We start from the raw sequence: 14,612 nt of genomic DNA, 5'->3' as shown, positions 1-14,612 counted from the left end.
ACCTGTAGCCCTCTGAGCTTCAGCTCCAGGATTTCATCTAGACCCACTGCAACCACATGCAGCAGATCTGCTGAGCCATGACTCTATAAAGAATTTTTTTAAAGATTTTATTTATTTATTCATGAGAGACACAAAGAGAGACACAGCCAGAGGGAGAAGCAGGCTCCCTGCGGAGGAGCCTGATGCAGGACTCAATCCCAGGACTCCAGGATCATGCCCTGAGCCAAAGGCAGACGCTCAACCACTGAGCCACCCAGGCGTCCCTGATAAAGAATTTGATGAGCTAACTAGGAAGTAAGCAGGATTCAAGCAACCAGAGGAAAATCTGCAACAGTTGCAATATTCCACAAATCAGCTGGCTGGGGAAACAAATGAATAACCCAGAACTTGAGAAAGATGGCCTCCTGAATGACTTCTCTGAGGCTGTGAAGGATTTCTAGGCTGTGCAGGGAACGGATCTGGAAAAGAAAAGAAGAGTATAGCCAGAGTGAGAGGTGAATCTCCTCTCTCTGCAGAGGAGAGGCAAAGAGAGAGCAGCTCCCCTTGTTTGATGGCCACAGGAGTGGGACCAGACACAGAGAGCCAGGAGAATGAGGTGGGTCATCACGGAGCAGGATCGGAATTTATTAAAGAGTGAGAAAAGGCAATTTGGCAGCTGCATACTGACATTCTGGATGCCCATCAGATGTTTAAAGATCTGGCCATGATGATCCATGACCAAGATGACCCAATTGACAGCATGCATAGAAAAGCCAATGTGGAAAGCTCAAAGGTGCTTGCAGACAGAGCCACTGGTCAGTTACAGCAAGCTGCTTTACTATCAGAAAAAAAAAAAATCTCACAAAACATCTGTATTCTGGTGCTTCTCCTGTTTGTGATTACCGTAATCTTGGTACTTATCTGGCAAATTTGAGGCAATTGCCTCAGAGCTAGCTTTTGCAGAGCTGTTTTCAGAGGCTAGTGCTAATTGGAATCTTGCCAGAACAAACATCACAGGAAGAGAGCACAGGAAGAGAGCCCACGTTGGGACTCGGGACTCGGGACTCATCCCTGGACTCCAGGATCACACTCTGGGCCTAAGGTGGCGCTAAACCGCTGAGTCACCCAGGCTGCCCAGGAAGCTTTTTATTTCCATTTAGCTGTGAGTTTTATGATGAAAGTGCTTGAAATCAATGCTTAATAATTTTTATCTCTTGAGATTTAATCGGCCAAGGACCAATCATGAAAAATGAAGCCATACTATGTGTTTCAGCAGAGGGAATTCATCATGAAGGATTTGTTATCCAGATGTTGGGAGGTGAATGGAGCCCTGCCTAGAAATCTTGGACCACTTTAAGTACCCAGCTTGAGGATTTTTTTGTTTGTTTGTTTTTAGTCTTTTTAAAGATTTTTTAAATTGAAATACTTTTGATGTATAACATTAGTTTTTGGGACACCTGGGTGGCTCAGAGTTTGAGCGTCTGCCTTTGGCTCAGAACATGATCCCAGGGTCTGGGAATCAAGTCCTGAATCGGGTTACCTGTGAGGAGCCTGCTTCTCCCTCTGCCTATGTCTCTGCCTCCCTCTTTCTGTGTCTCTCATGAATGAATAAATAAAATATTTATTAAAAAACATTAGTTTTGAGTGTACAACACAGTGATTCAATATTTGTATATATTGGAAAATGATCACCACACTAAGTCTAGTCAACATCCATCACCATACATAGTTACACAGTTTTTCTTGTGATGAGAACTTTTAAGATCTACTCCTTTAGCAACTTTCAAATATACAATACAGCATTATTAATTATGGTCACTATGCTGTGCATTATATCCCCAGGACTTATTTTACAGCTGGGAATTTGTACTCCTCCCCCAAGTTTTATTTATTTGTATTTTTAGTAATTTCTACACCCAACATGGGGCTTGAACTCATGACCCCAAGATCAAGAAGAGTTACATGTACTTCTGACTGAGCCAGCCAGGTGCCCTGCAAGTTTCTACTTTACAACCTCCTTTATCCATTCTGCCCACCCCTGGCCTCTGGCAGCCAACAATGTGTTCTTTGTATCTACAAGTTTTGTTTTGTTTTTTGTTTTTTAGATTTCACTTATAAATGAGATCACATAGTATTTGTCTTTCTCTGTCTGACTTATTTCACTTAGCATACTCCCCAGGAGGTCCATCTGTGTTGTCACAAATGGCAGGATTTCCTTATTTTTATGGCTGAAGGATATTCCATCATGTAAGTATAAACTGCATCTTCTTTATCCATTCATCTACGGATAGACACTTAAGTTGTTTCCAGTCTTGGCTACTTTAAATAATGCTGCAGTGAACACAAGAGTTCATATATCTTTTTGACTTAGTTCTTTCATTTCCTTCAGATATATACCAGAAGTGGTATTACTAGATCATATGGTAGTTCTATTTTTAATTTCTTGAGGAACTTCCATACTGCACTAATTTACACCCCTGGGATCCAGCTCTGCATTGAGCTCCTTGCTCAGCAGGGAGTCTGCTTCTCCCTCTCCCTCTGCCTCTCCTCTGGCTTGTGCTCTCACTATCTCACTCTCTCTCTCAAGTAGGTGAATAAAATCTTTTTTTTTTAATTAAAAATAAAAGATGCCATACGGTGGCCTGGATGCCTCAGACCGTTGGGCAGCTGGCTTTTGATTCTGGCTCGGGTCATGATCTCACGAATAAATTTAAAAAATAAAATAAAATCATTTTAAAAACCCAATATTGTATTAATGTCAAGTGAATCTAAATTAATATGCAGAATCAGAGCAATATAATTACCCAATCCCCCTGGTGATTTTTGTGGAACTTGATAACCTTATTATAAAATTTATATTGAAGGGGTGCCTAGCTGGCTCAGGGTAGAGCATGAGACTCTTGATCTCAGGGTTTGAGGTTAAGCCCCACATTAGGTGCAGAGATTACTTAAAATTTTTTAAAATCAGGGACGCCTGGGTGGCTCAGAGGTTGAGCATCTGCCTTTGGCTCAGGGCATGATCCCGAATTTATTTATTCATGAGAGACACACAGAGAGAGAGGCAGAGACACAGGCAGAGGGAGAATCTGGCTCCCCAAGGGGAGCCCGATGCAGGACTTGATCCCATGACCCTGGGATTACGCCCTGAGCCAAAGGCAGATGCTCAACCTCTGAGCCACCCAGGCGTCCCAAAAACTTTTAAACATCTCTTAAAATTTTATATTAAGGTAGAAATTTCCAAGTGTACCCAGGGCAATTATGAAGAACAACGTGCAAGGAGGGAATCTGGAAGATATCAGGATATGTTACAATGTTATAGAAAATAAGATGGTGTTGTACTGACACAGGGATAGACCAACAGACCCATAGAGCAAAATAGGGAAGCTAGAAGTAGTCCCTAACCACAGGCAACATCCTGTATAACAGAGAAGGAGATACAAAGAAGTGATAAAAAGATAGACTTTTTAATACTGTATGTGGGTAACTGGGGATCTAAATGCAGTCAAATGAAATTGGATCCCTAGCTCATATCATGCCCCAAACCAAGTGCTGATGGATGGAAGACTTAATGTTTTATGAGAGATGGAACAACAGCAGTAATAAATCACCAGCCACTAAGTGAGAGAAGAAATTTACAATGCATATAACCATCAGTGTCTGTAATATAAGAATTTCTACAAATTCATAAGAATAAGAAAATACAGACAGAAATGGGCTCCCATGAGCAGGTGCCTCATAAAAGTTAGCATACAATTAGCTAATAAATGAATGAAAAGCTACTCTACCTCATTAGTAACAAGAATTAAGATACTACCATAAGAGGACACTCATTGTACTCATACATGCTCCTCATTGGTAAATATTAAAGTATCTGAAAACACCAAATGTTGGGGCATCTGGGTGGCTCAGTTGGTTAAGCATCTGACTTTGGCTCAGGTCGTGATCTCAGGGTCCTGGGATTGAGCCCCACATCAGGATCTGAGCTCAGTAGAAAGTCTCTTTCTCCCTCTCCCTCTGCCTCTCTCCCCACTCGTTCTCTCTCAAATAAATAAATAAATAAATAAATAAATAAATAAATAAATAAATAAGAATCTTTTTTAAAAAATGAAAATACCAAGTGTTAGTGAAAGTATGGAGTAATGGTTGTTGCAATATAAGTTGATATAAATGCTTTACGGGAAAATAGCATCTGCTAATAAACTGAGGAAGTGCTGAACCATGACCCGGCATTCCACCTGTAGAGTTATGTTCTAGAGCCATGCTGTCCAATATGGCAGCCTGTCACCATATGTGAATTGACCACTTGAAAGGTAGCTATAAGGATGTGTGCTGTAAATGGCTCTACAATGTGCCATAAGGGTGAGGCACACCAGTTCTGAAGGCTTGGTACAAGAAAAATGAATGTAAACAATCTATTCTGGTATTCTGAGACCAAATCCAATGTAGACGTGGGGAAGAGTTTCCCCCCACCACGACTAACAAGCAGTTCTCAGACACCAGCACAGTGTCCGAGAATTCACTTCTGCTCCATTCTGACTTTCTCCCTGGAGATAGCATCAGATCCCATAGGTTAAGGGTTCGGTCCTACAAGTCTCCTTCCTATCCCCACAGTCCCCTTCATATGTCAGTTGCAAATCCAGGTTGTTACCTGTACTTCTCACCAACTGGCTACAGACCAGAAGTTCCCAGGAACTCATCCTCAGACTTGATTAATTTGCTAGAGGGGCTCACAGAACCCAGAGAAACATTTAACATTTAACTTGCTGGATTACTCGCTTATTACTGTACTCAGGTACAGCCAGACAGAAGAAATGCACAAGGCAAGGTATGGAGAGAAGACGTGCAGCTTCCATGTTCTCTCCAGGCATGGCACTCTCCTGCACCTGCATGGATTCACCAACATGGCAGTTCTTTGAACTCAGTCCTCTTGGGTTTTGGGGTTTTTAAAAAAGACTTTATTTATTTATCTTTTAAGTAACAAAGAGAGAGCATAGAGGGAGAGGGACAAGCCGACTCCCAGCTGAGCAGAGAGCCCAATGGTGGGCTCCATCCCAGCATCCCAGGATCATGACCTGAGCTGAAGGCAGGCACTTAACTGACTGAGCCACCCAAGTGCCCCATAGGTTTTTTAAAAAGATTTTATTTCTTATTTGAGTGGAGGGAGGAGCGGGGCGGGGGGGGGCGGGGGGAGGAATGAGACTCTGAAGCAGAATCTGCTTGATCCCAGGGCCATGAGATTATGACCTGAGCAGAAACCAAGAGCCAGAGGCTCAACTGGCTGAGCCATCCAGGCACTCCCTGCTTACAGATGTTTAAAATAATTGTGAAATTATCTAAGTGTAAAAAAAAATTATCTAAGTGTATCCAAATGTATCAGTTATATAAAACAGTACTGAGACCACTTCTATTTTACCATCTGCTTTCTGAGGATTAACTATGCTGGAAACAAAGTCTTCTAAAATTTGTTTCCTTTCTTTTTGTTTTTTAAGATTTTATTTATTTATTCATGAGAGACACAGAGAGAGAGGCAGAGACATAGGCAGAGGGAGAAGCAGGCTCCCTGCAGGGAGCCCGATGCAGGACCGATCCCAGGACCCTGGGATCATGTCCTGAGCCAAAGGCAGACACTCAACCACTCAGCCACCGGCATCCCTAAAATTTGTTTCTTAATAAATAGAATAGGAAGATCAACTCAAAACCAAGTCAGAAACAAGCTACAAAATGCAATGAATAAACTTAAAAATAAGCTGAAAGCACTTAAGACATGGCTTCCCCAAAGAGAGAAGATAAAAAATAAAATCCTGAAATATATGTCACATTTCTCATTAAGACCCATTAAAAGAGTCCCTGGGTGGCTCAGCTGGTTAAGCATCTGCTTCAGCTCAGGTCATGATCCCAGTATCCTGGGATGCAGTCTCACTTGGAGCTTTGTGTCCAGCAGTCATTGAACCCCACATCAGGCTCCACACTCAGTGGGGAGTCTGCTTGTTCCTCTCCCTCTACCCCTCCCCCTGCTCATTCTCTGTCTCTCACACAAAGAAATAAAATAAAGTCTTTTAAAAAATAAATGTTCTATTTTGGTAAAGTAAACATAACACAAAAAAACCATTTTAGCTATTTTGATCATTTTAAAGTATACATTTCAATGGTATTAAGTACATTCACCCTGTTGTGCAACCATCACCATCATCCATTTCCAGAACTTTTCATCTTTCCAAATTGAAACTCTGTAAACAATGAACATAACTCTGTATTTCCCTTCCTTCTAGCCCCTGACAATCACTATTCTACTTTCTTTTTCTATGACTTTGCTCCATGTACCTCATCTAAGTAGAATCATACAGCATTTGTTATTGTGTGTCTGGCTTATTTCCCTTATCATAGTATCCTCAAGGTTCACCCATGCTATAGCTTGTATTAGAATTTCCTTCCTTTTCACAATTGAATAATATTCTATTGTGTGCATACACCACATTTTGTTTATCCATTTATCCACTGATGGATACTTGGGTTGCTTCCAGCTTTTGTTGTTGAGAATGAAGTTGCTGTGAACATGGGTGCACATAGATCTGTTGGAGTCCCTGCTTTCTGTTCATTTGGAGGTCTACCTAAAAGAGGAACCACTGGATGTGGTGAAATTAGGAGTTTCAAACATGAACATGAGGGTGGGAAAGTGAATTCGTTTGGGTATTCTGGAGAACTCTTGAATACTATCCTCTGTAGCTGACTATATGCCAAATCATGACGAAGCCATTCCATATCTACCATGAAGAAAAGTGCTGGTCCTTCTTATTTTCATTGAAAAATCATATTGGGGCACCTGGGTGGCTCAGTCAGTTAAGCATCTGTCTTTGGCTCAGGTCATGATCCCGAGGTCCTGGGATTGAGGCCCACATCTGGCTCCCTGCTCAGTGGGGAATCTGCTTCTCCTTCTGCCTCTGCTACTCCCCCTGCTTGTGCTCTCTCTCTCACTCTCTATCTCACAAATAAATATATAAAATCTTTTAAAAAAAGAAAAGAAAATTCATATCAAAATCATAAGTAAAAGCCCCAAACTGGAAACAAATGCAGTCATTGTATTTTAGAATAAACAACTGGAAGGATGTTCACACATGGAATACTAATTAAAAGCAAAAACAAGACTTACAAATGGGTGACAGACACATGGAAAAGTGCTCAACATTGCTCAGCATCAAGGAAATACAAATCAGAACCACAGTGAGATACCACCTCACACTCTCACACTGCTGGTGGGAAGGCAAGCTGGTGCAGCCACTCTGGAGAACAGTATGGAGGCTCCTCAAAAAGTTGAAAATAGAGCTACACTATAGCCCAACAATTGCACTACTGGGTACTACTTAAGCCAAAAATACAAATGTAGTGATTTGAAGGGGCACTTGCACCCCAATGTTTATAGCAGCAATGTCCACAATAGTCAAACTAGGGAAAGATCCCAGATATCCATCAACAGATGAATGGATAAAAAAGAAGTGGTATATCTATACAATGGACTACTACTCAGCCATCAAAAAGTAAAATCTTGCCATTTGCAATGACATGGATGGAACTAGAGGATCTTATGCTTAGGGAAATAAGTCAGTTAGAGAAAGACAATTATCATATGATCTCACTCACATGTGGGTTTTAAGAAACAAAACAGAGGATCATAGGGGAAGGAAGGGAAAAATAAATAAGACAAAATCAGAGAGGGAGACAAACTGTAAAAGACTCTTAAATCATAGGAAAAAACAGGGTTGCTGGAGGGGAGGGGAGTGGGGGGATGGAGTAACTGGGTAGTGTAATGAGCACTGGGTGTTATATAAGACTGATGAATCATTGACCTCTACCTCTGAATAGTACACTATATGTTAATTCATTTAATTTAAATAAAATAAAAAAATAAAAGCAAAAACATACTGAAACCAAAAATGAATTTTTGATACATGTAACAACATGGATAAATCTGAAAAATTTAAAACTGGAAGAAGTCAGACCCTAAAGAATATATAACATTTGAGGCCACTTACACAGTGCACAAACCTGACAGTACAGATCTGTATTAAAAAAAAAAAAGAGGAAGTCAGTATTTCTGTGACCATGTTGATTTGAAGGAGCCCAAAAGAAAGCCCAATACTTTCAGCATGGCATTCAAGGTTCCAAATTTCTTTTTTTCCTTCCTTCCTTCCTTCCTTCCTTCCTTCCTTCCTTCCTTCCTTCCTTCCTTCCTTCCTTCCTTCCTTCCTTCCTTCCTTTCTTTCTTTCATATTTTACTTATTTATTTAACAGAGAGAGAGCACAAGTAGGGGGAGAGGCAGGCAGAAGGAGTGGGAGAAGGGAGCCTGACAAGGGGCTTGATCCCAGGACCCTGAGATCATGATCTGAACCAAAGGCAGACACTTAACCGACTGAGCCACCCAGGTCCTTCAAGTCTCCAAAATTTCTGACCTTGCCTTCTCTCCCACCATGGTCATGTCCATCGTCCTGCTGGTTCTTCCTGCCAAGTTATAGGTATAAGAGCGCTTCCTCTCATCTGCCAGCCTGTCTCCATCCTTGGCACATCTCCACTGGAGCTGCCTGCCCACTGCCCATCCCTCCTGCCTCAATGGTAGGTCCTGACCTCCAGGGATAGGGGGAAAGAATCTGTGCATTGAACTTGGTGGTGGAAGCAAGGGTGTGCATATAGGTAAACATTCATCTAGTTGCATTCCTTAGATTTGGTTATTTAATCAATTTAAGTTAGGCTTTGAAACACAATAAACTGAAGGGCTTCTTTGGAACATGTTCAACAAAAAAGAATAGAAGATTAAGATATAATTTTGCTTGAGAAACTTCCACATGGGCATTAAATAGTAAAATCAATTTGTATGTTGCATTTTTTAAAAAAATTATTTATTCATGAGAGACACAGAGAGAGAGAGAGGCAGAGACACAGGCAGAGGGAGAAGCAGGCTCCACGAAGGGAGCCCAACGTGGGACTTGATTCCGGGACCCCAGGACCACGCTGTGGGTCAAAGGCAGGCACTAAACCACTGAGCCACCCAGAGATCCCCTGTATGTTGCATTTTTAATAAAGCTTTCATTTGTAATTAAATGTAAGGGTTTATAGCGATTACTGGGAGGTAGGCGTCTTTCATCTGGGAAAGAAAAGCTGTACTCCTGACTTACCGTGCACTGATGTCTACACTGAGAGGGAGGTTTGGGAGACCAGAAACACAGGGGTTAAGCAGATAACTTCTGGGTCACGGGAAGTAAGCCCCCAACTCCCTTGGCAGGGGCAGGGCTGGGTATGGAGAGGGGGAGGGGCGAGAGGGGTGGGGTGGGCAGTACTGGAAAGGGGAGGCAGGTTAAATAGATGGAGTCTGGCATAGGCAGAAACAGGGGGGCGTCAGTGGGGGTGTGTATTAGTCAGATTTTTTATTTCCTGTATCTTAAAAAGCTTGCTGTCCGGGGAGAGACCACCCCTCCTAGGATCAGCCAGTTCTTCAAGATGGCAAAGTGCTCTGCCAGGAGCACATCTTTCACATCAAACCAACCAATCCCCAGCCAGGGTCCCACAAATACCCCTTTTCTCTCTGTCTCTAACTTACACACTAGACCACAATCTCCCCTGCCCTAAATCACCCAGGACAGGGGCCAGACAACTAGAACCACCCCTATGGGCCAAAGTCCCACAGAATCACTCAAACTAGCTCATCCTGAACAACTCTCCAGGCCTTGCCTTTCCCACAGAAACCCCTGGAAAGGCTCCTGCAAGGCTTCCCCTGCACCTGCTTCTGCCTCCCATCCAGAACGTGGTGCTTACAGATCCCCTGTGGCCCTGCACGGCCTGGCACGCCACATTTCCTCGGGAAACATAAGTAGTAACTTCTTCTGATGGTGTTGGCCTGGGCATGTCATCACTCATTCACTTCCCCAAATTAAACCCCCAGGGGTACAACTGAGAAGGTTTTGGTTGAGAGGTTCCAAAGAGAAGCTGGCTATGACGTCCCCATATCTGCCCCCTGGGCTCCAGGTCACTCCCGTCTTGAGAAGAAGGAAGCCTCTGTCAGTCCCTCCGCCTCACTCTCTGGGGCCTCCACACCTGCAGAACTGACACAGGTCTCCGATCAGAGAGCTGCCACTTTAATTCCAACTCCAACAGGTAGGGGGTGGGGGGACAGCTCAGCCCCGTCTGGAGTGCAGGGGCCCATCAGCAGACTTCCCTGGAGAGGGACAGGCCCACGCACCTGCTGAGGAGGAAGCCAGCCCCCATGAGGGCCCCTCTGATCAGGGTGAGGACCTGGGCCAGGAGCTCTCCTGTTCTTCAATCACACAGTTGCAAGAAGAGGGGCTTCCTGAAGAAGGGGGTACAGAGGATGAAGTTCTGTCCCCAAGCCCCAGGCCCTTCCACACTCCAAACACCTGACCGGGCTGTCCACCCCCAGAACCTTATTACAACTTTGCACAGAGAGGCTGAAGGAAATGTGCTGGAAGCCCAGTGGGTGCTGAGCCTGGCAGGTGAATTCCCCTTCATCTTCAAACCCTACATGGGGCAGCTCCAGGATCCCTGGAGCTGAGGATTGGGAGGGGCTCAGGGCTTTTCCTTCCCAGGACCAACTTAGCATGGCAGGGGGGCTGCTGTCAGCACTGCAGACCAGAGGCAGGTATTGGCCCTTCAAGACAGGCAGTGACAAGTGGTTGGTCAGGGTCTTCAGGACTGGGTAAGAGATTTACCACTTTGAGGGTGGAACTGAGAGATCTGTCTCTTCCTCATCTTCCCACAGAGCCAGCAGTGAAAAGACAGGTCATGTGACAAGAGCTAAGGTAGGCAAATCATGCCTGAAGGGGCAATGACCCTGGTGGTTGAGTCAGGCCACCAGAAGGAAGGGGGCTGGGACACCTGGGTGGCTCAGTGGTTGAGTGTTTGCCTTTGTGGCTCAGATATTCATTACTGGGTCCTGGGATTGAGTCCCACATCGGGCTCCCCACAGGGAGCCTCCTTCTCCCTCTGCCTGCGTCTCAGCCTCTCTCTCTGTCTCTTATGAATAAATAAATAAAATCTTTAAAAAAAAAAAAAAAGAAGGAAGAGGGCTGCACTGAGGTGGGGAGGGTGAGAGGTGGGTGGGCAGCTCTGGCAGAGATGTGTCCAGAATGGAGACAGGCTGGCAGATGAGGAGAAGCGCTCTTGTACCTATAATTTGGCAGGGAGGACTGGGAGCACAAGAGACATGATCAGGGTGGGAGAGAAGGCAGGATCAGAAATTTTGGAGCTTTGAGTGCCAGGCTCAGGGCATTGGGCTTTGCCCTGAGGTTACTGGGAAGCAGCAGGGGATATGAATAGGGAAAATGCAGAATCATGCTGGGTCTAGAAAGATCATGCTGGGGCCAAGTGGGGACCTGTGCCAGAGAGAGTAAACAGGAGGCAAGGAGGCTGAGGAGGAGGCTGAGGCAATGGTCCAGGGTCCAGGATAAGATTGGAGCTGGGTCTGGGGCCAAAGGTAAGAAAAGAGAAATGATTTGGGAAACGAAGTTCTAGAGACTCACTGACTCATGGAGTGCAGCTGGTGAGAAGAAGAGTTATCTAGCCTCCTGTCCAGACCATCCCCTAAAGATAAGTAGCAGAAGCAGGGACAATTGAGAGGCATGAGCAAGAGACAGCTACATGTGCAGATCTGTGGCCGAATAGAAAGTTGTGGAAGACACAGGAGAGGGATGAAGACTTGGGACAGGATGAGGATGCCCAGCAAAGTGGGTGTCCAGGGTGGGGCTACAGGGAATGGGAAAGATCAGTGATGAAGGAGGGCAGATGGAAATTCAAGCGCAGGGAGCAGAACCCGGAGCAGTCAGAATCAGAGACAGAACAAGGTGGAAGGGTGGCTGCCAGGGGCTGGGGAGTCGGTGCGTGATGGGCACAGAGTTTCGGTTCTGCAAGATGGAGAGAGCTCTGCAGACCCATTGCACAACACTGTGAAAGCCCTCCACACCGCTGAGCTCTAGCCTTAAACATGGTGAAGACAGTAAGTGTTATGTTGTATCTGTCTTATTACAATTAAACAAACTCTAAAGCTAATGAAAAAAGGAAGGGGGTCAAAAGGTACCAACTTCCAGTTATAAAATCAGTAAGTCACGGAATGTAACGTGCAGCGCGGGGACTACAGTTAATCGCGCTGTGTTGTATATTTGAAAGTTGCTAAGGGGGTAGATCTTAGATGTTCTCATCACAAGAAAAAAAACTTTGTAACTGTGGTGAGGGGTGTTAAGTAGACTTATTGTGATGATCCGTTTTGCAATACACACAAATACCAAAACATGTTGTACACCTGAAACCAATACACTGGTATGTGTCGATTAGAACTCAATTAAAATAAAACATACATAACACACACAGGCTAGAGGAAAGAAGCAGCAGCAGCCAGAAGCAATCCTGGGTGCACCTGGGAGACACCGGTGAGGTGAGTAGGGGCAGGTACAGACCCGGGGGCTGAGGAGGGTTTCATCCCCAAGCCCTGAGCCCTGTGCTGGCAGACCCTGCTCCCATCACAGTCCCAGGGAATAGAGTGTCTTTCCTACCTGTGTAGTTTCCCTGAAAAAATGTGGGTGGTCATCAATTGTGGAGCGTCTGAGAACGAAAGATGTGATGAGGCGCAGGGTGGGCTTTCGCCCTTTACAGGAGCTCCTTAAGTGAAGGCATGGGGCTTTCCAGCTTCCCCCAATCTCCTTCAGAAAAAGGATTCCAGGGATCCCTGGGTGGCACAGCGGTTTGGCGCCTGCCTTTGGCCCAGGGCGCGATCCTGGAGACCCGGGATCGAATCCCACGTCGGGCTCCCGGTGCATGGAGCCTGCTTCTCCCTCTGCCTATGTCTCTGCCTCTCTCTCTCTGTGTGACTATCATAAATAAATAAGAAAATTAAAAAAAAAAAAAAAAAAAAAAAAAAAAAAGAAAAAGGATTCCAGGACTGACCTCTCCTTCCCCCACTGCCCTGAGGGATCCAACCATCCCTCCAGCACTCACAGGACACATTGAGCCTGATGGTTCTCTCCACGGTGCTCTGAGCTCCTGGCAGGGACACCCAACAGGTGAGGTTGCTGCCATGGTCCTGCAGTCTCGGGGTGAGGGTCAGCACTGAGGAGGACACGGTCTGGGGGTCCAGCCGGTCCAGAGCACCCCCTACCCAGGAGAAGGTGAGAGGTCTTCCCCCTTCGCAGAATCCCGGCAGACTGCAGGTCAGGTTTTGGGGGAAGCCAGACCTCAGGGGCTCCAAAAAGTGGATGTCCGGTTTCTGTGTCAGGGCTGAGGAGGAGAGAGGGAGGTGCCTGGGCCCTGGGCTAGTGGGGACCCAGAGTGTGACCCTGAGAGGGACCAGGGCCTCAGGGCACAAGCTGACCCCAGGCCCGCATGTCTCTTCCCACCATCCTAGCCCCCAGACCTGGAGCAGGGAATGTTCCAGTGTCCTGTTCCTGTTCTAAGATGGGAGTTTCCAGGTCCCAGAGCCCTCTCCTGAGGCCACTGCCATACCTGCCACCTTCAGGGTCAGCTTCTTATTTCTGTAAGTATATCTCACGTTATCTCTCTCCACTCGGAATTGGTAGACTCCCTGGTCGCTCGTCCTGGCCTCTTTGATTCTCAGGGAGCAGTTGCTGTCCGGGGGGTTCCCGATGAGGTGGAATCGGTCCTGGGTCTCTGTCTTCACCTTTATCCTTCGGTTATTTGTAGCCACAGGCTGGGAATTGTATATATTGTCCCCATCCCGGAACCAGTACATATATGGGATCCCAGGGAAAGACCACCAGCTCCAGGGGTAGGAGAAAGAGCAGGGCACGTCTGCACACAGACCCTCCTGCACTGTTACTGATTCCTGCACTCGGAGCTCATACTCTGCATCCTCCTGCAGGGACCCTTGGGGGACACAGAGGCTTGGCGGTGGGTCCAGCCCACTCCCACCTGTGCCCAACCCCCCTCCCTTGGCCCACTTACCCCCCACAGCAGCGGCAGCAGCAGCAGGGGTAGCATGTCTGCAGCCACCAGGGCAGGAACGTGGGTGTAGATCCCTCTGTCAGGGAAGGAAATGCCCTGAAGGAGGGGGTGAGGCCGAGGAAGCCCCAACAGGAAGCAGTGTGTGACAGAGCTGTGGTCACCATGGATGGGGAATTTGGGCAGCAGGGGCCATGGTAGGGGGGTGAGGTGAGGGCTAAATCATCCCATCTCGCCTCTCTGTCATTTGCAGGTGGAGCCTGTGAGCTACTGAGATGGTGAGAGGCTTGTCTAGGGGGATAAGGCCCCAGAACTGCAGTCCTTTCTCATACACCTTAGGTTTTCTTTTCTTTTCTTATTTATTTTGGGGGGTGGCACAAGCAGAGGGAGGGGCTGAGGGAGAGAGAGAAGCAGACTCCCCAGTGAGTGGGGAGATGGAGGTGGGGTTCTATCCCAGGAACCCGGGATCATGACCTGAGCTGAAGACAAATGCTTAATGGACTGAGCCACTCAGGCGCCCCTCCTCATGCACCATGTTTGCACAGGGAAGAGAACACTACCTGACCAGCTCCCTGGCATCAGAGCCTCTGGGCGCTGGAAGAGATCAGAAGCAAATGCATTATCACATGATGGAGCTCTAAGGAGAGGCTCCCAGGCTGAGGGGCCAGGTGGCAGGGTCTGC

The 14,612-nt window shown here is 46.2% G+C and overlaps 1 protein-coding gene across 1 annotated transcript; it reads right to left on the bottom strand.

Annotated features, from left to right (window-relative positions):
* Positions 1–166: 166 nt before the first annotated feature.
* On the bottom strand, positions 167–13,867 carry LOC611716 (sialic acid-binding Ig-like lectin 14). Its single transcript, XM_038527994.1, has 4 exons — positions 13,475–13,867; positions 12,971–13,249; positions 12,529–12,577; positions 167–458 (listed from the first exon to the last, which is right to left on the bottom strand). The coding sequence occupies exons 1-4, from the start codon at positions 13,719–13,721 to the stop codon at positions 437–439; spliced, it is 597 nt and encodes a 198-aa protein (XP_038383922.1). The 5' UTR covers positions 13,722–13,867; the 3' UTR covers positions 167–436.
* Between the last annotated feature and the right edge of the window lie 745 nt (positions 13,868–14,612).

The sequence above is a fragment of the Canis lupus genome, chromosome 1, assembly GCF_011100685.1.
Source record: "Canis lupus familiaris isolate Mischka breed German Shepherd chromosome 1, alternate assembly UU_Cfam_GSD_1.0, whole genome shotgun sequence".
NCBI lineage: Eukaryota > Metazoa > Chordata > Mammalia > Carnivora > Canidae > Canis > Canis lupus.
Note: the sequence above shows the minus strand (reverse complement) of the source record. Positions and strands in the feature narration are given on the sequence as shown.

Coding starts and splice junctions, on each gene's coding strand:
- LOC611716 (XM_038527994.1), bottom strand. CDS start 13,721: ATGTACTGGTTCCGGGATGGGGACAATATATACAATTCCCAGCCTGTG. Junction 12,578..12,970: donor CATCAGGCTCAATGTGTCCT/GTGAGTGCTGGA, acceptor TTTCGTTCTCAG/ACGCTCCACAATTGATGACC. Junction 459..12,528: donor TTTTCAGGGAAACTACACAG/GTAGGAAAGACA, acceptor TTTCTTTTCCAG/ATCCGTTCCCTGCACAGCCT.